The 26969-nt window shown below is 37.2% G+C and overlaps 1 protein-coding gene across 3 annotated transcripts; it reads right to left on the reverse strand.

Annotated features, from left to right (window-relative positions):
• Positions 1–784: 784 nt before the first annotated feature.
• On the reverse strand, positions 785–19054 carry LOC103697840 (ABC transporter C family member 5-like). 3 transcript variants are annotated; one of them, XM_039123130.1, is made up of 12 exons: positions 18547–19050; positions 16211–18466; positions 15817–16137; positions 15632–15718; positions 13490–14164; positions 13230–13394; positions 8061–8355; positions 7552–7766; positions 3091–3396; positions 2944–3007; positions 2150–2389; positions 785–1372 (listed from the first exon to the last, which is right to left on the reverse strand). In XM_039123130.1, exons 2-12 carry the CDS (start codon positions 18251–18253, stop codon positions 1260–1262), a joined length of 4524 nt encoding a protein of 1507 aa, XP_038979058.1. In that variant the 5' UTR covers positions 18254–18466; positions 18547–19050; the 3' UTR covers positions 785–1259. The 3 variants fall into 3 exon arrangements, with proteins under 3 accessions (XP_038979058.1, XP_008778003.1, XP_008778002.1); XM_008779781.3 differs by having other exon boundaries at positions 2336–2389; positions 16211–19054; XM_008779780.3 differs by having other exon boundaries at positions 16211–19050.
• Positions 19055–26969: the final 7915 nt, after the last annotated feature.

Consider the following 26969-nt stretch of genomic DNA (forward strand, 5'->3'; position numbering starts at 1 on the left):
TTTGCGGGCATTATTGATAATTCGGGTTTGGTACTAAGCACTGATGCAGCAAATAGATCAGAAGGCATGACTGAAAAAATGGTTTTCTAAAAGAGCTAATAGATATTAGATAATATTTAACTATTCATTTTTTTGGTTGAAAAGTTCAACCATTAAAATATTTACTTCATAAATAGTTCAATAAATCCTTGTCCTATATTAGAAAAATTAATGCAACTAAAGTTGCATTAATATTTCTTTGCATTTAAATTTCGTGCAACTAGAGGGCTTTAGTTGGATACATGGGTTTTCGAGGCTAGGCTGGCTGTATGCATGTGGAATGATTTAATCCAGACGAGCACGAGAGAGGAGAAAATTTTCATAGAGCAATGCCTGACATGTCTTGGATCCAATTTTCCCTATTTTTTCATTTCTCACTGATAAATTGTTGCTTTCTAGATTTTTTGCATGATTATTTTGTCATGCAGATTCTTACTTTTTCTATTTTATTAATATTTACCTCCAATAATAGAGATGCCTTCTTTTGCTAAAGTCATAGATGCATATAAGCCAGTACTTGAATCACCTATTCCATGTAAAATTGGTGATCTAAAATTTATGACCAACAGCAACCTTGGCAAATTTTAAGATGTTATGAAATGGATTGACAATCTGTATCGAGCTTAACAGGTCAGTTTGCATGAGGGTGTTATGGAGAGAACAAAAGATAACTGCCAAAATGTAGCCATTTTTCAAGGAGAATAAAAAAAATAGATTCACAAACAAATCTACACAAACAGGAGAATCACTGATGAATATTATCATTTTTCATTATAAGAGCTTTCAATCTGATCAGGGCAAACAGAGACAAAGGATACCATCCTACTCATATTTGAGGAAGATAATTAAGGCAAATAGTTCCAGTTTTGTATCAAAAATGCCTTATTATTGCACCTCAAATAGAACTGCGGCCCATGCATCTGGCTGTTTCATTATTTTGCATCAACACTCGATAGAATTCGTACATATTTATACAAGATCTACTTAAACTGTGCTCCAGCTTTTCCCTAATAATAGAAAGTGAGTCGCTGTCTGTGATGATCTTCTCATCGTTTTCCTCTTCCTCTATTTGCTGGTTAGCCAACCTGAGGCCTTCATGTTTTCTTCCCTTCCTCTGCTTTGCTTCTAAGCAGTAAGGCAGAGTCATCTGCTGGAAGATTACGTGTCCTAGCCTACTTTGTGTCTTTAGACTGTACCTGCCGCTTCTTTCGGGGATCATTTCAAGCATCAGGCATACTGTTAGACCTTGCAGAGTACTCCGATACTAGCTTCAGAAACATCGATGACTTATCCTCCAGCAACCGTTGTGGACTGTCAAATTCTGCAACTCTACCTGAAATGTACAAGGAAGAAAAACAGCATAGTAAGAAACTGGACTAAATTGGAAAACACATTACAGTTTTACTTAAAAGTTAGCTTCAAGAATTCTTGTGCAGAAGCTCATTTAACAGGTAACCAGTGCCAATATAGCCCGATCAGTTGCCTGGTTTCGGTCTAAGTTCTGGGCAAGGATCGACCAACCAAAAGACCAGTTCAGCCAGCCATATGACTTAGTATGGTCCATTAAAGAGTGAGAAAGGAATGGTCCAGATGAGCTGGAGAGGAAAAGTTATGTGTATCACTTCTGCTGCAGCTACACCAGAAATCTTGGGCTTCCCAGAGTACCATACAAACATGCAGCGTTGAACCGCCACATGTTGCAGTAGCTCAAGGAAAATGATTAAAATGAAATTAAGGCGCACAAGAACTCGTTCATGATGTATTTTGATAATGTCTACGGATATCTTCCTTTTCCTGCTAAATGTTAATTTAAACTTCATGAAATGGCTATTTGAAAATTACATTAAACAAGTTTCTCAAAAAAATTATCAGAGTCCCAATTAAAATAAGAGAAGCTGAAATGAAGAACCTCCAAAAAAATAGTAATAATTGGAAAGCATATTTTCTCTGACAAAATGTTTGGTCAAAAGATGAAAGTAAATTGAATTTTATATGATAATGTATTATGATATAATTTGCGACTTCTCAGTAATAGCTTCTAAAAATAGGTCAACATCACTAAGAACCAGAACCAGGAATAATCAGGAGAGTGGCTTAATGATCAGCTCACCATCACTAAGAACCAGAACCAGGTCACTGTCAATTACAGTTGGAATGCGGTGTGCTATGGTGCAGACTGTGCAGCCTTTAAATTCACTTCGAATGATCTTCTGAATAAGATTATCTGTGGCCGTGTCAACAGAGGCTGTTGCCTCATCAAGCACCAGAATTTTTGCCTGCTTTAGCAATGCCCTACCTAAGGAAACAAGTTGGCGCTGTCCAACACTCCAATTGTCTCCATTCTCCAAGACTGCAAGGCCAGAAGTAATCGATTTGTCAAGATAATGCAAAAGAAGCAAACATATACCATGCTGTCTGGGATGTATATCTGGAACATGATACAGGGGCACAAATTTTGCAAAAACTTGTCAAGGATTTTTATTTTTCCCTCTATACATTATCCAAAAATTGTCAAGCAAAATACACATTACACAATAGAAATAAAAAAAGCAGTCTTTTTCCCCTCAAATTGTTTCTTTCCCTCGTATAATAACTGTTTCAAACTGAGGATATACCGAAGAAATTTTGTTTGACAAAAATATCGACTGAGAAAATATACTAATAATGTCACAATTTTTGAGGAAGATGCCAAAGAGCATATGCCAATACCTCATGTCTGGTATATATATATATATATATATATATTGAGGAAAAGGAGGGAGAGAGCCCCACCTGAACTTCATTAAAGATAAAGATAAGGGTACAAGATAAGTAAAAAAAAAAAGAACGGAAAATTACTTTTGTATCAGTAATGTGCATAAGAAGAGATGGACAACAGCCTTGTAGCATGCAAATGCAACAAACCTGGAGTGTCAAGCTTTTGCACCTTCTGGCGGATCACCTCCCCAAGTTGACACTTGTCAAGTGCCTAAGAAAGGTCAGCCATCAAACATGTTAAAAGAACTCAATAGCAAATATAATTTGTTCGGTCAGCTTATGAATTGGCTTTACCTGCCAGACTTCGTGATCAGAGTGCTCTTCAAGAGGGTCAAGATTGATTCTGATTGTACCTTCGAACAAGGTGGGATCTTGTGGTATGATGCTGAGCCGAGCACGAAGATCATGAAGACCAATAGTGGTAATGTCTATGTTATCAATAATGATTTTCCCTTCTGCAGGTTCAATAAGGCGGAAAAGTGCCTGTATAAGTGTAGATTTACCACTTCCAGTGCGCCCAACGATCCCGATCTTTTTCCCACCAGAAAATGTGCAGGTTATGCCATGGAGGACCATAGGTAAGGTCTCCTTGTATCGAACCTTAACAGCGAGTAAAAAGATTAGGAAACCAAGTAATATATTTATAAGTTTGTGCAGATCAAGAAAAATTCAGCACACAGATCAAGAGAAACTTTGTAACAACATTTAATAGTCAACTTGCACCCATTAGACTCGTTATTTTTATCTCAGCAGGGATATCGGTTTGAATCAGTATCAAGCACCCACCAATACAATATATCGAAAATGTTTGACCTTATTGTCTCAGCTGGTATGAACTGATATATCAGTCAATACAACAACAAAGTATTGGCGACTTTCTGTTGCTATCTTATTTTCGAATCTTTTAATGACACTTAAAATCAAAACCTAAAAATGGTTGTTAATCAGGGCTTTACTATATCTACTGGGATATTGATATCCTGGTTTCTAGTTTCTATATATCAGCAGATATCTCAGAATAAATTGGTTCTTTCTAAAATCTCTCCACCTTCTATCTCCGACGACATAAACCAAGATCTTAGTTCATCCCAATATCGGTCACTCACCAAGAAGATTGAAATCTCACGATTCAAAGATCACTATGTGTCCATAGAAATCTCTGGTAAAAAATTAAAAATGCAGGGATTAGTTATATGGAAGTTGTTAGATTTATAGCACTTACTACACTTCCAGACCTGTGGTATGTGTCTCATATTTGTGACTTTGTAATGAAGGTGAACTGTAGATAGTCTTCCTATTTTGGATTTTCACAACAGTTCAATATGAGTGAAACTAGATAGGTTTCATAAGGTTTTCTCTTCTGTGATGATTAATACTTTTCTTCATACTATATCCAACAACCACAAATATTACTGTTTTTCAGAAAGTTTTTACTCTTAAGTCTTTGTACATTTAACTGTTTGCTTGGTTTTCGCCATGTGCTTGGGATGATGCTTGCAAAATTAAATATTATTTCTTGAAAGGTGTTCAGATATCATAAAGTACCCTGATGTCCTAAATGAACTCTAGGATGACAATGTAATTTTAGGAGTTTCAGACATCAAAAAGCTACCTACCTTTAGGATGAAGACAAGCTTTTTGAGGGTGCTACAAGAAATTATAAGAACTTCTTGGGAATATAAAAGGGCACTCTATAGCCAAGCACTGTTCTATTGAACAGGATGATAAATATCCAGTGTTTTGAAAAGTTTAAAGTGAATCAAGGTAAGCGTTCACCAGCACTAGTATGCCTACATTACAAAAAAGTTATATCATTATATGATCTGTTTATGAACGTCAAGCAAGTTATTTTGACGTTCAAAAGTAACATTCTAGACCATACAAACACTTAAAAATAGCTTGTAACACAATATTTTATTTTCTTAAATGGAAAATTTAAGGTTACTACATTATGCCAACGTACCTTTGACAATTGACATTATTATAATAAATTAATGTCAATTGTTTGGTGCATCCAAGTACTTAACATGGTATGGCAAAATGCAAAATATTCTAGTTAATTTCTGGTAAGACTTGTGCTATGTTTTGGATGGAACAGAACCCTTAAGGTAGAGAAAGATGATGCATAGAGTTGCTGCCAAAACAGGTGAAGACCATCCCTTCAAGGCAGAATAACAAATGAGAAGGACATAAATTAACAAGCTGCTCTTTCAAGGAGCATATAGAGAAGGGGAGAGGAAACAGGAGAGAAGAATGAAAGAAAAGAAGAAAGAGAGATGGCAAACATGGTAATGATAGATGGCTGCGCACCCATGTTTTTGTATTGACCAAAATGCCCTGGAGCAGTCATCGATCACGAATGACCACATTGGACCATGTTTAAGACCAAATCAAGTTTTGAAGTACTGCACTATATCTACACATGGTTTGCTGACATGGAGGCACTATAGCACATGGTACGTACTGGTACATGATGGTACATATCGCATTACAATCAGTTCTTCAAACATTGGAAAAAATTATACTAGAAAATAGTGCAAATACAAATGCACGCTCTTACTATTTAAACAAGATAGCCTTTTGTTGACAAATTACCCCTCTCATATTTCTCTTGCTGTGGACAACAGGGTGGGTGGTGTGCCTGTGTTAGTCCCAATGTGAATGGGAGAGAAGGAAACAAGGGTCACTAGTCTCCCTCGCACCTCCCAATTAGACACAGAGAGAGATTCCTTCTGTCTATAAACAAGCAAAATCTCACATCTTGTTCTTTTGTAATATGTAGCAGTTAAAGAGAAAGCCCCATCGTGTTTCCTCATATATCACAGCTCATCTGATCTTGCACTAATGTATATCAATTAAGGAGAGAAGTGCTGCATTTTCCTAATTTAATTTGATTTAGGACAATCTTTTACTAACAACTTCACTAGGCTTTTTTTCTTTATAAGATCCCAACTATCCATTATGAAAATTTTAGTATTCTTTCCTCAATCCCAATCAAATATCATTTAATCACCAAACACAACAGTGCATTAATATTCTTTATTCGAACCTAGCCAAGCGCATCCCAACTGTCAAAATTCTATCCCCACTTTATTCATATTCATGAAGCGGTTGCATACTTTAGGAGCGCATCCCCACTTTATGCATCTGACTGATTGTATATCATATATTTATATTTATAATCCCTTTTTACATATAACATATTTAAATGATGATAATAAGCACTTTAGATATCTCTCCAACATTAATTTAAATGTCAGGCCTCTTTTAAAATTGTAATTTGTTCTTTACTTTAATCCTTTCAAATTGCTTGTAGCACTTATCCCTCAAAATTTTCTGCCATAGATTACTCCAACAAAAAAAAAAAAAACTGTCATTACTGAACTTAGCATCCCAATTATTTTTTTAAAATATTCAGAATAAGAGAAAAAAGGTTCTAGTGTATCCTACTATAGAGAAAATATAGAAGTTAAAAATGATAGATAATTAGATATGCTCCACATAAAGAGAACTATATTGACAAAAGAATTAGGAACTAGTAGGCAACAATTAAAGTAAGCAAACATTTACAGCAAAGAAATATGGCTTTACCAAGGATATTAAATAAAGTGAATTTGCTTTAAGCTACAGCATTGATTATGAGTAGATCAGAACAAGGTTTGCAAGTAGATGACATGATCAAGAATGTCTCTGCTCTGATAAGGTTCCTTCCATGTGAAACAAAAACACTTTATTAAATTGAAGTAGGCGAGACATCACTAAAAATATGATAGAACCTCAATTGTATTGTAGAATTACTCTAATAGAACATTACTTGGCAACAAAGGTTGCAGAATATTGTTTCTACCTGCAAAGACACTATAAAATGCGAGATAGAAAAGCAGTCTGTACTTTGATTGCAAAAACAATTGTGGCTTTCCTCATAACTTTTCCTCCAATCTATTCTTCACATATTTGTGGTATCCAACCAAGAAATTTTCCATGCATTTTCTTTCATGTTATCGATTTTGATCTTTATTTTCCAAAGGATAATATAATGTCTTTTATTGTACTTCCTAGTACCTTTATATGAATGTGCCACTCGTTCAGCATGCAGAACTTGGGAGAATGTTGAATTGTCAAGGGAAGTTACTCTAAACCTGCCTTATTGTATATACCCTTGGAAAAGAAACCTAGCATTGAAAACCACGGGTCATTAGTTTCATAATGATCTTCCATCAACCAGAAGTGTCAAAACGAAAAACATCAAGAAATTGTTAAAGATAACCAACTGGACAAACACCTCTCTGGTCTTTTCAGGAGAAAGGTCAATATTTTATCGAATTAATGCCATTTAAAGAAAGATAATGCGAATGAACTGTTCCATATGAATTCCTCCTCCAAACTCCAAGTAAATGAAATTGTGGAAACTCAAACCGCTTCATTTAAGTTCCAGATATTCATAAACAGTGGCTCAAGAGCATATCAACAGGGTACTTATTGAGCTATCGCTGCTTCTCAACCAGTCATTATCAGTCATATTACTTTGGGTTAACAACTGTTGTTGGGTCAAATACAACCTAGAATTGATTGGGACCAATAAATAGAAGCAGCCAGCAAACAGCATAATAAATTGGACTAAAAGCTAAACCTTCAACCATCAAAAAAAAGAAAAGAAACTCAAAATACTAGTTTATAATGACGAATTTACAATTTCACAATATTTTTTGCATTAGAGTATTAACAACAAAAGAACAATCAGAAGTAAATGGTCACCTTAAGATCAATTATTTCAATCTTGCCAGTTTCTGGCCATAAAGATGGAGGACGACAATTATCAATGATAGGTGGTGCTTCACTAGGGATTTGGCAATACTGATGAATGCGCTCGATTGAAATAATTTTATTTTCCAGTTTACAAAAGCTCAATATCCACCGTGATAAGCGAGCATTCAAGTTAAGTCCATATGTAACAGCAAGGCCCGCCATACCTATGACATTGAAGCAAGTTTGGTTATTAAAAAAATAAAAAACAATTATTTTCTAAAGAGTTAGTTCAACATTATAATTTATAAGCATGTCATCATCCTTCGTCGCATGAAAGAATTCACAATGATAAGATATAACTCTGATGAATAAGTTCAATCAGCATGACATGACTTCATCAAAAACTGATGTCAATAGTACAAAATGAAGAAAGTTTCCCTTATTTTTTTTAATGGAAATGACGATAAAGAAGGAAGACAATTACTATGGGTTGCTTCTAGAAGTCACAGGATACGTACTTGGATCAATAGTTCCATGTGGGAAGCTCACAAGGAGAACCATGCAGAAGGCAAATACAAAAGTTGAGAGCAATTCCATCCGCAAACAGAGCCATTCAATTGCTGCAATACTGCAGAAGAATGGCCGAGCAAAGCAATCAAGCAGATAAAGGTTTCTTTTCATAAATCGTTTTTCTTGACCAAAGCCTCTAATAGTAGCAGCTCCAGCAATTGTCTCCCCAAAAAGATGGATTACTGGAGATTTCTGAATGCTGACAATCCGAACAAGCTCCCTTGACGAAGCTATATAGTATTTCTGCAAAATATGAAGTATCCCTTAAGAACATGAACCTAGAATTTATGTGATGAGGAACACAAAAGTTCCAAAATTGTGCAGTGCCTAATTGCATCTGCTGATACATAGATAAAGACATACAGTGATACAGTTCATAATCCACATCAAGTGAATAACTGTTGCATCTCTGAAATTATCCAAATATGTTAAACTTGTTACTGAAATTAAGATTGTCCCTCAATATCCTCCAATTCTGTTGCCATCAAAGTTCAGATAAATTTGCTCTATATATACCAAGAGTGTTAAACGGGAAGACTAATTTGTATGCCTTGAAATTGATATTCATAGTGAATAGAGTATATCATACCATGCAAGGTATACTTATAGCCACTGTGAACATATGAAGCCAGGAATAACATTCAAGGTTCCACTGCTTACTACTAATTGTGCTACTACTATTGATTTTTTTTTACTGGCCTGAACAGGTGAAAGACTAAAGGATGCTTAGTAGTCAGAAAGCTTCAGAAAACCTCCTGCTACTTTTAAAACTACTGCTAGAAAACACTAGTGATCATCATATTTCACTTAGGGAATCCATGGTGAAACCCACATTCCTAGTTCCAATTAATAAGAGGCCTTCCTGCAATTTCAACACTTCTGCTAATGGTCTAGTTAATCTGAAAGAGCCCATCAAAGTACACTTGTTCATAATTATTATTCAGGAAAACTCATCTCTGCAGCTTTCATGAGTTTGACGAAGCAATAGCTAAGTTGATAACACTATTTGAAGAAAACTGTACAAAGAGAAATTAATAAGTTGGCTCTGGCAAAGTCTGTGGCATAAAATTTAGTCAAAGGATAAACATACAAAATTCAGTTCCATGTCTTCTTAGATTAGCAATCTAGATAAAGAATATATCTTTGAAGCAAATAACCAGAAAAGAGTACATGTATAAACAAATGATTATTTCATATAATGAATGTGAATTATGCACCTCTTACCATTAATTTTTCAATTAATTATTATCACATACAATCAAGTTGCTGCCCCAAAGATACAATCTTTGGATGAACTTATTCCAGATGTGACCAGCATGTGATTGAATGGGCAATACCTACCTGGAAGGTTATTGGCAGCTGTTGCTAAAATACATAAAAGATGACAAGCAGAAGTACAAATCTAAGGAAAATGTATTTACATAATTATCTAAGTACAAGGATGTAGTACCAGCTACATAAATATGACTACTCAATATTAGAATATACATGTAAACTACATAATCACCATCATCATCCAAGCAATTTTTGATTAAACATGGATAAAGAACAACTCTAAGTTGAGAAGACTCCATGAAGGGATCTAGTAGATTTTATGTTAGGATGTCAAACTAACATCAACCCTATAGAAATTGGTGCCAAATTCCCGGCTAAGAGAAATGTGTGCAAGAGGGCTTACAATCGTATCTACAAGCCCAGTTGACACGTACAGATATCTACCATATTGCCCATCATTTAAGCAAATGCGAGATAACTTCATTATTCCCCTAGATTTGGAAAGAGTCTAGAATCTAGATAAAGTGTGAAGATGATAACTTCTGATACAATGAAAGAGAGAGAGAGAGATGTAATGATTAATATGGCTCAAATAAGCTGATGTGAAATATATAAAAGAAAACCTCTTCTTTTATAGTAAGTATTTATGTCTACCACCCTCTAATATCAAAGAAATAAAAACTAAATTTACTAATTAATTAAATATATGCAATCCCTGAAGAATAATGTTATATTAAATATAGTAGCAGTTGTTGTTGTTGTTTAAGGCCAAATTCATATGCTATCAAAAACCTTATGGTGAAACATTTTGAACCAACGATTTAATTCCCGATTCTGGTCCCTATACTAGTTGGACACCAAGTCGGTAGGACACCAAGACACCTATGTATCGACACATGTTATGCTCTACATCTCGATAACATACCAGGACTCAGTTTTTCCTCAACACCCCCCCCCCCCCCCCCCCCCCCCCCCCTTTCTCTGATGGAGGACCACTGCAGGGTGAAGAGAGAAGGAAGAGGAAGAAGAAAAGAGGAGGAGAAAGGAGAAGAAGAAAAGAGGAAGAAGGAGAAAAGAAGGCTAGATTTTATTCAATTCTTTAATACCCTAATTCATAAGAGGGGTGACCTTTATATAGGTCTTACATCAGGTCAAACAATTGATGACATACGAAACTTAGATCCTCAATCAATCGACTAAGTCAACCGATTGATTATATACCAAAATCGATCCAATCACTTGACCCAATTACGCGACTTAACAGCTAACCCAATTAACTTGACTAAACAAAAGCAAATGACCAAATCGACTTAAATGCAGAAAATAAAAATAAAACAGACTCAAATCGGTGGCTCAAGATCATCTCCCAGCCACAATGAAGTCAATTTCTAGTGCGAACGTGATCAAGTGACTCTAATGGTGCGATCGTCTGGACGAACGACTCTGATGTCCCCATCACCCCCTCCTGCCCACCCCCTCACCCCCCCCCCCCCCCTTTTTCATTTGTTTGTTGCTCGTTATTTTTCTAGGTTTGTTATATATTTGTTTAGGGTTAGGTAATGTTTTTGAGCCCATTATTGAGGTTTATGGTGCCCATTACAGTCACAACACCAATTTCCAATACTTCCTCTTCTTTCTCACTCTATGCCTCTTCTTTCCTCCTTTCCACCCTCAGATGCAACACAAAGAAGAAAAACACCAGCCAAGGGTCTTTTAACTGTGTCCGAGACGGCCTTGTGGCAAATCAGCCGGTTTTGGTACTTGTCTAGTTTGGTACCAATAAGTAGCAAGCAGAATAGGACTGCAACCACCTGATCCTGAGGTTTCAGGCTCTCAGACCTATCCTAGGGCCCAGTCAGACACCCTTCCAATCAAGGATGCATGTAGCGGACCAGTACCAACTGAGACCTAAATCCTTGTCTTGAACAAACCATGGCTCAGTGTTATCCCACAATCCAAGGATTCTATTGTAGTTTGCCACCAAATCTGCTAACCTGTTAGCTTATATGCACCACAATTGCATACAATAAATAACAATGGGTAGTACATATATTATAACTCATAAATGCATATAAGATAAATATTATGCATAAGCTGGTTGAAAGTTCAAGTAGTATAAATTAAATGAAACAAAAAAGGAAAATATAACACAAGGAAAATAGAAAGCATGCATAATAAACTTGTGTTAACTTCAGGTTGAAAGCTAATCATAAAGAGTTCTCAAACTTCAGCGGATCTTGCTTTGTTTTGTAAGGTCAATATGCTACAGATAAAGTATGACTCTCCAAATAAGGTCTTTAAGGTTCAATAAGTGAATCTAGATATTTTTTCCGAAATATGTAATTCTCAATATTCATCCAATCAAGTGTATCAACATGTGTTCAACATAAAGATTTTTCATACAACATTGCAAAATAATCAGAACATGTCACAAAGTTGGTAGCAAGGTATGCTGTCTTGGTACCGGACTCCGTATCGTGCCAACTATCATTGTGTCGGTACATTACAGTATAGGGCTGGTTCAGCGTACCGAGTGTCGGTACACTTCTTGTATCGTATACCGGTACCAAACCAGTACGATATCGTACGTCCCATACTGTCCGATTCGGTACGGTATGGCAAACCTTGATTGACAGTAAATGACCACCTTTACTTGTACATGATGCAAACGCTCAAAAATTTACAAAGTAGGTTGTTCAATCATCACCACCAAGCGCACCTTGCCCACCATATCATCCCACCAGAAAAACAAAACACAATATAGAATATAAAAATATAAAAGGAACCCTTCCTTTAATAATATTATTATGACATCATATAGCCCCTCAACTTTGAGTTGTCAATAGACCTCTCATTTTTTCATCACAAAACCGGTGCTAATATTAAAAATTTCACATATAACATCCAAATATTATATGAATTTATAAATAGATTACCATTTTTTATATTTGCTTATAAACAACTAAATCTTAAACCAACTATAAAATCCAAAATTATTATGCATTGTCTCTAGAAATCTATGATATTTTCAAATGCAACTATAAGCATCTTTCACTAGAAGTAATAATCTGAATTACCTGAAAAACGATCAAACACAAACTAAGAAAAATTAAATAATCCCAATTCAAATTTATCGGGGATGGTGGGTTATAGTTATCAAGAAATCTCAGTATATAGATATATATCAAAATAGTCTAGAAATGAATATGATAAGAGTATATCACATTTATCAATAAGCTATATGAAACTATTGTTTCATTTTATCAAGCATGAAGTTGAGCATAACCGTAGTAAGTTATCCAAGAAAAGCAAAAAAAAAAAAGAGAGAAGAAAACATTTTGAGAAAGTAAAAACTAGAATCACCAAGTTTCAAATCTCATGGTGCATATAAGCTTGTGATAAAGATGCCATCTGTGACAAAAACGAGCATTGCTGCTTTCCTTCTTTCTTCCTTACATATTTTGAAATAAGTTTCCAATTAGCAAAGCTAACTGCAATGCGAGGGCATTCATGTATATGGCTCTTTTAAATTTTAAGAACTCAACTAGCTGGCCTTTAAAGCTTCCATTAGAACCAATTTAGAAAAGAAACAATGTTTTTTATAAATTTTACCAATTATGCAATATGTTCCTCTTATAGCCCTTAAACCGAAGCTTGCAAAAAGACGATGAGCATGGCAATGAGAACCTGAAGGTCATGTTCCGAAAACAAGTAAAATTTGAAGCTTAATAAGAATAACAGCAATACTGCATTATTACATCTTAATCTCAAACCCATTGGTGAAAATCAATTCAGATTACAAACCAGAAAATTAGAAGCTATGAATAAGACAAGTCATTTACCTGCATCCATAAGCAAGCAACAGCCATGGGGACAAACAGAAGCAGAACTTGCCAAGTGACCTTTGCCATCACACCAACTATCCCAAGAAGTTGTATTGTTGTTGCTGCAAACCCACCAAGTCTGAAAGGTATATCAAGATCCACAACACTTTGATCTACAGACACCTGATAATTCATAGATAATTTACAATAAAAAAAACATAGCATTTCTTTACTGTTAAATAATTAAAAAAAAACAGAACAAAAGGATGAACACTCACTCGATTCAAGATCCGGCCAGCTGGAGTAGAATCAAAGAATGACATTGGTGCTCTAAAAACAGTTCTAAGCATACTAAGAAACAGCTTTTGTGCAGCTGCTAATCCAAATGTAGCTACAAGAACAGCTCTAACAAACACAAACCATGAACTGCCAAATGCAAGGATCATATAAACAACTAGAAGAATCATGCTACTTGTCTTTGGTTTGTCTCCACTAGTTTGAGGATTTGCCCATGCCATCCACCAATTGCCTGCTATTTGGAGAACCTGAAATGCTGTCTGGGCCAGGATGATTAATGGTATCAGTACTCCCTTATATGCTGCAGCCATATATGACAAGTATACTTTCAAGCTAACTTTTCCCCTCTCCCTCTCCTCTTCTTGAGCAAGCTGTTTTTTTCTTGTTCGTTTTGCTTTCTTTTTTTCTTTTATTGCTTTTCTTTCACATGGAGGTTCATTTTCTGGTGTTTCAGTTTTCATATTATCAACATTACTCGCACATGATGTCTGCAACATAGAGGAAACACCAGCACGAACAGTTCCAGCTGAATCTTCCAAAATATCCATTGTTTCAATTGCTTCACGGTGAGCTGAAACCAGAGCATTGAAGTCAGTTCCAGCTTGCAAAAGATCTTCATATTTTCCAGCCTGTATAATACGACCCTCCTTAAGGACCTGCATTAATAAATGTCGAAAGCGAGTGGAGATCATTGCATAACCACAACATCATTTCAAGGGTGGAGTTGCATGAAGTAAGTTCTAGAGGGAATATTTCTTTAGCCCGTCAAGATAAGCATCAGTAACAAAAATAGATATTTTAAAAAAGAAACTTTGATAAAATGATGTTTTACAAGGCTCTAGGTGGTAGGTGGGCATCCGGAAGTCAAGGTGACAAATAATTAATTAAAAAAATAATAAATACAAGGAGAAATCTTAAAGAAATACCAAAAGTGAAACAAAACATACCAAGTAAGATGTAACAAGTAAATGGAAAAATATTGAGTTAGCAAAACTTTGGTACTAATTTGAAAATTGGTCTAATCCAGATACTCAAGCATGATTTGAAACATTAAGGAAGGCACCTACAAGGCCCCATCTAGGTGGCCTTTTTATAAAGCATTGGGTAAAGCATGAGATATGATCCATTATATAAAATAAGTGTAGCCAAAAAATTATGTGCATTTGGGTCAACTACATTTTTCTTTGCATCAAAGTTTGTCGTACCGACTGGTGCCATATCATACCGGGCATACTGTACCATAGCGGTACCGAACCAATATGCAGTCTTATATCGTATCGATACTTAGTACGCCTCGCCGTCTTGTATCATACCACATACTGACCCTGTAATAGGATAGTATCAATACGAGTTTTGGTACCAAGACGACAAACTTTGCTTTACATAATCCTTCACACGAATTCCCAAAATGACAATCCACTCGGTTACCTTTCTCTTTGCATAATCCTTAATATAAATCTCCAATCTGACAATTCACCAGCTACATATAAAGAATGGTTAACCCATTTTGCCATGGGTTTGTCATATGGATAACTTTCATAGAGTTTGCTTATGGAGAACTTCTCAATTGAAGATAGGATATGGATCCAGCTAATGGCCAATGATACATCACCTGCATTCCAGTATCTATGCTCAACTAATGGGTATCATCAATGCCTTAAAAGAACATTCTATTCTAATTCCACATGTAATTTGTATACTTCAAGGATAGATTGAAGAACAAGTGACCAACCGGATATGATTGATGCTCAACTAATTGCAGTGGTGATTCATGGCACACATTGACATCATTGTCTTAAAATATTTTTTTCGGTATAAAGAGAACACTAGGCAGATCGATTTTATGTGTAATAGAACAACAATTAGAACTAAAACTTCTGGAGTCATTAATACAATTAGATAACTCATTCTTAGATCATTTCTTAGTATGAACAATTTTCTCCGAACATACAATTGGAATGCAAATATTAGTTAAAAGAAGATATGTGAGAGAATACAAACAGCACTTTATGTCAATGCAGACCCAAATAAAAGCACAAGATAGAATTCATGTATATGTGGATGTTGAAATGTATTAGCATCAAGAAAAGGCATAGCTTTGATAAAGAAAGAAGCTTATGTACCAGTATTTTGTTAGCAGCTGGTAGAAATTCAACTTGATGAGTGACATAAATCACAGTCTTGCTAGCTAGCGCAGTCAGTATGTATTCCTGCAACAACATATCAGAAACTAATTTCAACTGGAAATAACTTCAGGAGATAAATTGATCAGTCAGTTAGAATGAGGGAACAATTAGAACACTCTAACCTTAAATAGTTCACTTCCTGTATGGGCATCAACCGCACTGAAGGGATCATCGAGTAAATAAATATCAGCATCTTGATAGAGTGCTCTAGCGAGCTGCACCCTTTGCTTCTGACCACCACTCAAATTAATACCTCTATCACCGATGATGGTTTGATCCCCATGCAATAACAATTCCAAATCCTTTTTCAGTGAGCATGCATGGAGAACATTCTTGTACCTTTGCTTATCTATTGGGCTGCCAAAAAGAATGTTTTCCTCTATATTTCCAGATTGTATCCAAGCTGACTGAGGGACATAAGCTGCAGAGCCACTTATCTTAACCTGAAAAAAGAAACAAGACTTGGGTAATGTAATAGACTGCATATAGATATTTCATTGTACATGTATTACTTACTTCACCAGAAATTTTTGGTATCTCCCCTAGTATGGAAGATAGAAAGCTAGACTTGCCAGATCCAACCACACCACAGACTGCTACACGCATGCCCCTTTCCACTTTTAGCTCAATGTCTGAGAGTGTAGGTCTTGAAGAAGAAGGGTCCCAACAAAACTCTCCATCTTTAATTTCAATAGCGTTGTTCGTAAGGCCTTGGGGAACAACTGTGGTGGCATCTTCATGCAACTCTTCCTCTTGTAAGAACCCGGATATCCGGTCCAGAGAAACTTTTGTCTGAGCCATCATAGATACTAAATCTGGAAAATTTCTAAGAGGCTCTTGAAGAATTCTGAAAGTGGCTAAAGCTGAAAGGACACTGCCAGCTGTAAGCTGATCACCCAACAATATAGAAGTAGCAAAAGTTATGACTGCCACAAAAATAGGGGAACCCCAAAAGATAAATGTTATCACAGCCTGAGAATAGAGGGCTTTCCCGAGCCACTTCATTTCCACACTCCTCATTTCCTCCAACATTAATCGGTATCGATCCTCCCAGGCCTGCAATTTCAGGATTCTCATGTTTTTCAAACATTCAGAGGTTTTCCTCATACGCTCATCCTTGGCAGCCATTAGGTTATCCTGGTATCCCTCTTGCACCTTTGCCAGAGGAATGGTAACAACAATGGAAATGATAGTAGCAATTAATGTTGCTATAGTTGCAATACCCACATTCTTATACAGGATAGCCAAAGCAAGAATGATTTGTAAAGGAAGCATCCAAATATCATGGAGGTACCATGAATAATCACCCACCCTCTGCACATCGACTGCCATGTAATTCACTATCTCACCGCTTGTATGACTCTGTCGGGCTACGCTGGATAGCCTGAGCCCTTTCCTATACACCATTGCTGTTAAGGCTGATCTAACATGCATGCCCAATATATCTACTCCTAAATACCACTGCCGAGTAGTAAGAGTCTCTATCAACTTAGAAGCAAAAAAAATGGATGCCAGAATGTAACCCTCATGAGGAAAAGTCATATTGCCGCTCAAGTAATCAACGAAATAACTGATCAAATAGGGACCCACATAAGAAACCAGAGTGTTCAACCCAGCAAAGACAGCATTCAAAGCAGCTTCTTTCCAAAATGACTGGAAAATTGCTAATGACAACGAGGGCTGTTTCGTGGGGTTCTCAGCTTTCAACCTCTCCCAATTTGAATTCAAGATCTTATAACAAGTCTTTGCACGATCTTTCGGGGCTAACAGAGGTATGTCCCTTAGCTCAAGGGGCCTTTTCACACCAATTGACAAGAGAGGACTGATCCAGGATATGGTTACAAGGCTAAATATCCCTGCCTCGCTGTAAGGAGTGACCTTAAGGGAGCCTGCTTCCTCTTCCTCTGCAAGCAATGGCTCGCTAAGGTCCTGACGGTCTCTATGCAATTCTACACCCGTAACACCACGAATCGAGACAAGGCAAAGGAATGCAAGAGCAGGAAAAGCGGCATAATTTGCAATCATGTGTGAATTTAGGCTAAAGAATTCGCCTACCAACCCTTTCGTATCGACATAAGCAATGTAAAGACAGAGGATGAATGATAGGAACCACCATAGCCTAAGCAAGAAAGGGAATTTCACCAATGCCTTAAATTTACAATGGAACGCCGATAAGCCTAAGACAAGCCAAGACAATGCTTGAACAGAAGGCAGGTAAAACACAGAATAATCAGCTGAGTCCACCTCTGTCCTAACAAAGCGTACTGTTTCATACCCCAAGACTAGAGCTTGAAGGAAGAGAACATAGAAGCAGCAGGAAACCAAGATCTTGAACCAATACCCAATCACCACCGACCGATCGCCATCGGAATCCGGCACAGGGACTGGGTTCCCGTTCTCATCCTTGAACGCCGGGAAACGCCGGAGGGCGCAGGTGAAAACCGGGCGAGCAGAGGCATAGAACAGGAAGAAGACGACCAGCGCCGCGTGGGTGGCGGCCGCCACCTGCTCCGGCAATGGGAGGTCCCGGAAAGAGCTGAGGAAGGAGAAGGAACCCATTCTCCAGCGAGAAGAAGGGATCGAAAAGATTGGATTTTGGGAGTGGATTTCGATGGAATGGGGCGAGAGAATTCAGCTACGGGCATCTCACCATCAAGGAGCTGAGTCTATAAAGGAAGAACAAAAGACGATGGCAGGCTTCAGGAGAGAACGTGCGACGAATGTCGTCTTATGCACCCAATGGAGATGGAACAAAAGGGAGTTCTTCTTTATCTATCAAAAAGATGCAATTTTTCGCAACGAGACAAGAGAAAATTCAACAAAAAACCCAAAAAGATCCAAGCTTTACCGACCTGGCTGCCTTAGAATTGGATTTCTCTCTTTCTCCTCTTCTCCTCCTTTCCGTTGCAATGGCGCCCTGCTCTAGAACAGAAGAGGAGGAAGAGAGAGCTTCCTCGGAAGAAGAGTAAGAAAGAGAGAAAGAAAGATAGAGAGAGGGTGGGAGAGGAAAGGCAGAGAAGAGGCAATGGTGTATGGAGCTAAATCTACGCCCTCCTCTCTCTCTCTCTCTCTCTCTCTCTCTCTGTATTTTTCTTGTATCTAAACTGGTGGAATGCTGTTGTTACGCCACCCTATAGATTGGGAACAGAAGTGGAGGTGTTGTGATACGGTCCTGCGGGGAATGCATTCAATGAAGCTGTGGTGGTGGGGACTGAGGCGGCTTTGCGGAGCTTTTCGGTTGTAATGCTGGAAAGAGGATGGGGTGGGGTGTGCTCGATCTTAGGTTGATTTGTTTTCATGGGTAAGTGTGGCAGTGCATGGGGTTATTTATGAGGGTGTGGATGTCTGCCTTGTAATTTTGCGTGCAAACATAGGAGGATGGCTGGGACCATGGTTGGGGGGGAATATTGCAGGGGATTGAATAAGATTCTGATAGCTTATGTGGGGTTGATGGAGAACATAAGGAATTTATTACAGGTGTATTATTTCTAGAATTAGAGTTTGGAATATTGCAGGTGTTTGATGATGTCCGGGATGCTCATGGTGCTTTACCGAGGGCGAGGAGTACATTACTGGAAAAAGTTAAGTATGATGTGATGGATCCGAGTGTAATGCTTTTTCTCATGTGGTGGAGCTTGGGTGACTTTTTGATCAAGTGGCCGGGAGCAAGTTAGATCCTGATCGAATACTAAAATATTCATATTTATATTATTTAATAGATATAGATATAAGTATAAATATTAGTTGGATACGACTATTTATATTTATATTTATTTTAAATAAATACTGATACAAACTAGATAGTAAAAATATGGATATAAATATAGATATAAGTCAGATAAATAAATTTTATGATTATAAAATTAAAGATATTATAAAGTGGAAGATAAATCAAGCAAATACAGATCAAGTACTATATAATATTAAATAGAATTATAAATAAAATCAGATATATGAATACAGATCAAATAGTGGTCTAGCCATATTCATATTTATTTTTCTCTAACAGATATGGATTTAGATATTAGCTGGATGCTCAGATTTTAATGTATGTCCGGATAGATTTGGATACAAAAATAGATCTGGATGGATATTATCTAATTCACTCACTTTTAAGTTGAGATATCGAACTTAGGCCTTTGTATTAGGATAATTTTAAGTTGGATACTAAACTACTGCAACATTTTACTTGAGGATAATTTTTTCTTTCCAAAGTTCTAAAAAAGTTATCCGCCAATAAGCGTTATTCCCACATTTTTTGCTAGTTCGGATGGTTGAATTTGTATTAGGATGCTCATTGCAATATGGATGAAATGTTATCCCTGAAATGCGTTCCATCCATGTACCTTGCAATGTCTCCTCTATTTCTTGATTGAACATTGCTAAAATTTTTGTCTATTTAGTTACATATGCTAATTCTACAAAAGAAGATAATGTATGTGAACGAGGCCATGTATAATTATTGACAAAATTTAAAAAAAAAATGATAACTAATAAAAACAAAAATTTAAAATGCTTTTCATGTTTCGTTGAACTAAGAAGTTGAGGAGCAATGCCAAAAAAATGATCAATACACGGCATAAATATCTTCATCTACTTTGTTATTTTCTTTCCTTCTTTTGCTGAACAAAGAAACAAAATTAGATGTTTCTAAAAAGACAGAAAAATATGATAACATGATAGATCTGGCTTACGTGCGGGAGTTAAATTTCGGACTGCATGCAAAATTAATTTCGTTTTGCTGCGGGAAAGTAAGCTGGCGGTGATGACATAAGAGACGACTGGCATCAATTAACTACTGACCATTAAGAGATGGTATGTGACTATAAAGAGCATGTTTGTTGTTGGTACGGTGCTTGCTCATCTCTTCTTTATGAAGAGAGCCCTAGCTAGTGACCCATCTTTTATATTATTAGTTTAAGACGTGTTCTTTTTAACTTCCCATATTTGGGCTCCTTAATTGGGATGAGATGGTAAGATGAAGGCATGAAGCAAAGCTTTAGGGTGATTAAACTAAGCTAAACATGTGGAGTGATGTAAGTAGCATCAAGTTGATGCCTCCTTTCATTTGAAGGGAAGAATTAGATGATACTTTGATGGTGATGCGGAAGCTTAGAATGAAGCCTCTTAACACCAAGTAAGCTTGTTGAACACGCACGCAGACACAGCACACATGGCATCCATGCCAAAAGCATGCATCATCCCATGAAGAGTCCACAACATGAACCCCACTCATGAGAAGGTGATAAAAAGAATCCACGTGTTGGATAGCCTTTACATGAGGTCAAAGAATGTGGTGTGCTCTTAAACTAGGTCTCGTTTGTACGTGGTGGAAAAAGGAAGTGCCATGGCGTGGCTTGGTTTGGCGTTTCCCCCGGGAGGACGGAGGTGAAGTCTTTTCTGGATCACTCGGGGAAGAGAACGGATGGCGACCGAGCGGCTTTTTTGAACGTCGGTGCTTTTTGTTTTTGTTCTGGCCGTCCTTCAACGGCACCAGATGGAAGAAGTGGAAGCGAGACAAATATTTATATGGAATGCTTTCTTCACAATAATAAGCCAGCAAAAAAGGTAGGTCCCTCAACCCGACAGATGGAGAGTATATAGATCTAGAGGCTGCGCATTTATCTTCAGATCGCTTTATTCAGGAAGATGGCATAGGGATGCTTGCCCACTAGAGCTGTATTGAGAAGGCGGGGTATGAGGGTCACTGTAGATTGTATAACTTGTCTGAAGGTGGATGAGACCATTTTCCATATCCTCATAGACTGCCCGTGGGCTAGACAGATATGGTGCTATGCTTCGGGCCAGCCAGATCAGTGGCAGAGGTGGTTGTCTATCGAGGAGTTTTTACGATTCCTGAAGGACTCGGCACAGGAATTTGTGTTTGAGGAGAGGGGGACACGTGCTGCCTATCTGGCCTACCAGTATTGGTTGGATAGGAATGCCCGAGTCTTTGAGGGAATCAGTCCTCACCCGAGGGTAATAGCGGCTAGAGTCTTTATGCGGGCGGCTGAGATCACCGGCATTACAAAGGTATCATCTGATTTGGTTAGGGACATCTGGGGCTCCCATTCTGCTTATACAGCGTTCAGGATAGTACTCATCTCCTAGGTGCCCCCACCCTCTAGTTTTCTCAAGGTGAACTTTGATGGCAGTGTAGATGATGAGGGAAGATGTAGTGGTGTGGGATTCGCTATCCGAGATCACGACGCCAGATTAGTTGCAGCAGCAGGCCGGCAGACTTTTGACTCGTCAGTGGTGTGTGCCGAGCTCAGAGCAGCCTATGAGAGCATCTTCTATGCGAGGCAGATACTGGGTGGGACCGTATTATTCTTGAGGACGACTCGGTCACAGTGGTTGAGTGAATCCGAGGACGGGGACGCACTGCTGAGGATCAGCCGCTAATTCTTGACATTCGCAGGTTGATGGAGGAGTGCGACTCCCACCAGGCTTCACACATGTTCAGGGAGGCTAACGGGACGGCCGACTGGGTGGCCTCCTATACAGCCTACCACTATGGTGGTTTTGTTTGGGTTGGAAGTGGGTCTGTTCCAGGGTCATTACATAGTGTTTTATTTTCTGATTTTATTGGTCGCATTCACACCTGCAGTGTGTGAACCGCCATTGTACCAAAAAAAAAGAGGGGGTAGGGTCCGGACCGGGACTTGGATATGGTCTTTACCTGACTTTAAGATCATGACTTTAGATGTGAATCCAATCTATCACCTAATCGGATCGGCTTTATGGAAAATATTCTAGGTTCATCGGATCATTCGTGCTAGGATGGGTTAAATAAGATCCAACCTAATGTATTTCAAACCATGTCGTATGGATTCTAGGATTATGGCAAGCGAAAATAACTAAGACAAAGGTGTTGATATCGAATGCCTTCACTAAGATAAATGATATATAATAATATGATGTTTGTGAAACATGTTTTATGAAGGATACAAAAAAATTGTTTTCCCATAAAACTTGCTTTTTAGGTTTTATGGCCGGGTAATTTGGGCAAACTTGGTTTTTATTTAAAAGATAATCAAATAATATTTTTATAAAACCTATTCATTTTGGGTTTTCTATAATCCTTTTCTACTAAAACCTGGAAACCAAATAGCTTACTTTTCAACCATTATTAAGACTTTTAACATTAAAAGTAAATACACTTAACTTGAGAACTTGTGTAAGTATACATGTTTAGCACCATATCGGCTACGTGGCGGTAAGATCTTGGATATCTATACAGAACTAAGGATCTAAACAGTACCTTATGAGTAATTTTTTTAGATAAGGTTATGAATGGTTATCAACGATACCAAGCCAAACCTGATCTAAAGATCATATGAACCGAGAGATATTACAATATAGGCCCACTTAGGGCTAAATATGAGCCGATCTTGGATTTCTGATTGCATTTGATTAGATTTTAACCCTTTGCTTGCCACCACCTAATAACCCAGCCTAAAATTCAAATGAATGAAAAAGGGATTACAGAAAATTTTCAAGAAGGTGAGTTTGTATCTTGGACTTTACCAAGTATTACATAAATTATGAGAATTGATATTTTTTTTGCATTCTGCAACTGTGAAAGAGGGGAAAATTTTCCCAATATAAATATAAGCTAATATTTTGGGAGGTTTGGGCAAGAATGCTGTTCAAGACAAAATGTGCCAAACGAAAGGTTTTATTGGCTCACAAGCCAATTTAAATTTACATAGTCACTTTACAAGTCAAATTCTAATTAGTTTAGAGAAGTCAGCATGGAGAATGCTATCTTATGAATGGAGGTGATGATTCGAGGAAACAATGCATTGGTGGATTGTATGTCCATCCGTACTTTGTATCCTCCCAGTAACGTATAATTAAAATTCAAATATCAGGTTTCTTGTTATCCTTTGCCCAATGCTGCAACCCTACTGCACCAAAACCTCAGCCTCCATAATAATAAAGGAAAAAGATTTTAGCATAGAACCCAATCAGTGATCCCTTAGTGGACGTAAAAAAATTTAAGTTTTTCTTCTTGTTTTTTTGGCTAGGCCCCTCGACACATTTCATGAGAGAATGAAAAGATTGCATGCAACAACAATATGCTTTTGGGCGCATGATTGCATGCAGATATTCCTTTTGCCTCATACTTCCAGGACAATTAATTGAAATGGACAACACTTGATCATCAAAATTTTGCCGAGTTTCATAGAAGGTGATGCAGTCTCAGTCTCAGCTTGTTCTCTTTAGGTCACGAAGGGCAAGAGGCCAAAGTCGGCTTAGCCTTATCCAGTGAAGGGACCAATAAATGAAGTTCCCCTAGAAGCATATGCAGAGGCTATTCCAAATGCCGAATAAACAGTCCTTTTGCTGATACCATATTCCTTCTGTATAGTTTATCCAACACTTGATTCTATTCTTTTTCACTTGCTTGTGAGGGATAATCCTTTTGTTATGCAACTTATGCAGAAGAGAATGTCTAATGGTAGATACTATTTGGATTTTTATTATTATTATTATTGTTTTATGATGGAAGTTGGATATGCTTGTACTGCTGAAGTGATGCTTCGGTGCGTAGCAAGATCTTGTGTCTTCTATTTGGACATTCTTGGTACCTTCTGATGCTTGAAAGGCTACGTAGGCCCAATTTGCATTGTGTCCATAACGTACAAAGGCATTGGTCCCTTCAAAATGGGAAGAGAATCCTGTGAGGAAGACTCTTCTAAGAAGGGAAGAAGGTGGAATAGCTCCATTCCAAAAGGCTAAAGGAACCATTTCTCCATTAACTGTTGCTGTGGACAGCGAAATCCACTGCCAAAGTTCACCGACCTTCTCCATCTTCAAAGCACTTGGGGATTAGGAATAGTTAGATGCCTTTTTTGGATTTTATGTGAGGATCTTAGACAATTCAACAAGAATAATGTTGCTGTACCTGTTTATTGGCATCAAGATTTTTCCCTCCTCTTTTAATGACTTCTTACCACTCTAGTTTCTTAATGAATCTTGTTTCCTACAAGTCATCGACAAATCAAACCTTCTTGTACAAAAAGAATAATAATTCCATCCAAGTAGAATGGGTAATAATTAATGTTCTATATATGCATTCGTCTTAACTTGGTTGATGTCTTCTTTTAATGACTTTGAAACAGTCTTTTAATATGTCAGCAGATCTTGTACTTCAGTATTTATGTGCAAATCCATAACAAATCTGAGTCTAAATCTTTTCAAGAAAAACATTTCATAATTTACTCTTTGTTGTTTATTGCGGGCATAACTGCTTGATGAAGCACAAAATAAACTCCTAAATACTAATTAGGAGTCCTAGAAACTTTGATGTTAAAAGCTTTAATAAGAACATTTGGATATTTCAAGTTTGTATGCACAAATGCAAGAATTTGTTCATAAAACACTGTGCTTGAGTCATGGTCCCAATAATATTATTATGTACAATAATTTTTATATTTCAACTCTGTTGCAAATTGGAGGCCTTTGCAGAGACCTTTCGAGGGAAATGAATGCTGATACCAATAATGTGGTTAGTGCATGCAAAGGCACAAAGATATAGTTCTATTGATTAGAGTAAAACATGAAGAGGTTAGCTTTTTAAAACAGAGCCTTTCCTTCCCCCCAACCTAATGAGATCAGTCAAAACTGTTGTAGTAGTTATGGTGGGTCTTACCAAGCCAAACAGCCTGAGATTTTCTAAAAATCGAACATCACTACATCAGTGTTAATCAAATGTTAAAATTGTATGGAGAACACAATTCGGAGAATTGTTTTAATATAAATTACCATGTATCGAACGAGTTCTCTAGTAGAACAAATATAGCAAATATCAAAATTGTAAGAGCTTTGAGGTGGTATTTTATTTTATCAATATGACAAAATTGGGTTCAAAAGATGTAATAATTCAAGTAAATGAAAGTGTTAGAGATAATACTTTACATATGGTCCCCAGATATAGACACACCTGAGCACCCACAGACCACTATAAAAATTAATACTTATAACAGTCATAATTTTTCCACTCTTACACCTGGTTATAGTGAAAAAAAAGAAAAGAAAGAAAAAGAAAAGAGAGCTATCAGGATTGCCACATCATTCATTAAACTAAGATAAATAATATTGACCATTAAACTAATAAAATGATTGTGTTTGAAAAGACCATGAACATATGGGACTTCACATGGGTTGTGTTTGATAAAAAATTGATAATGTTGAATATACGTTCAAGGATGCTAAATCCCGAGAATTTAGCCACCTTTGGGATCAAGGATATGTGGGGCTTATCCCCATTAATCCTAGGAGTAACACCCGTTAGAGTTGTTGACCAAGATAGGTTAGCTCGGTTATTCGATCAACGTAGCTCTGAAACCATTAAAGTGGTAAAATTTTGGACCTAAGGGACTATGATCCGATCGATGCATGATGTTTATGACTTGGTTTAAACCCCTCCCTTATCCCCTCTATTATTACATAAAATGACCACTTTAGATATCCATTATATGATACAATACAATACAATATTATATAATATTATGAAAATGATCTCTTGACTATAATTGCTCAACCACTTGGCCAGCCTTGATATGGGAAGAATAAAGCTTCATCTATATATATATAATATTATCCTGCATCCTTACTCTAATGAAATGTAATCTGCTTTTGTAGCTATTCTTCTCATTTCTTCTCCTTTCCAAATTTTCATCCCGCACCTTGTTCTGCAATAGTTTTATCTACTTAATAAACTGGGGGCAGGCTTTTGCCCTGCTTTTTCCAAAAAAAAAAAGGAGTAAACTTTGTTATGGCGGGCACCCTATGGAGATAAAATCTAGCACACTGGTTCCCGAGTCTTGAAAAATGCCAGGGACTTCTTGCCAGTATTACTGCTTGTTCACAGATCTCGTCAGGGATTGGCTGAATATACCCAAGGCCTGGACTAACACCGTGCATTGCACTAATTCAAGCCTACATCAGACCACGAATAGGACAATAGATAAGAAGATAGGTGACTTCTAGCACTACTGTTTTTGTTTTGGCCTTCTGTGTTAGACACTGAGCTTTTACATTTATAAAATAGAACATCAAAGATGAATTCATTGAAATAGAGCTCTATAACCGGTTAAACCAATCGAGCTTGGATCCCTAACAGTGAAACTTTTGCACCGCAGAGTCCTATACTATCCTGAAACTTTTGGGGTGAGTAGATCGGATAATATCCGTTCGAATCCATTTCCGTATCTAAATCCTTCCAAATATAGATAGAAATTTAAGCATCCAACTAATATCCGTA

This window comes from Phoenix dactylifera, chromosome 2 (genome assembly GCF_009389715.1).
Source record: "Phoenix dactylifera cultivar Barhee BC4 chromosome 2, palm_55x_up_171113_PBpolish2nd_filt_p, whole genome shotgun sequence".
Classification (NCBI taxonomy): Eukaryota; Viridiplantae; Streptophyta; class Magnoliopsida; order Arecales; family Arecaceae; genus Phoenix; species Phoenix dactylifera.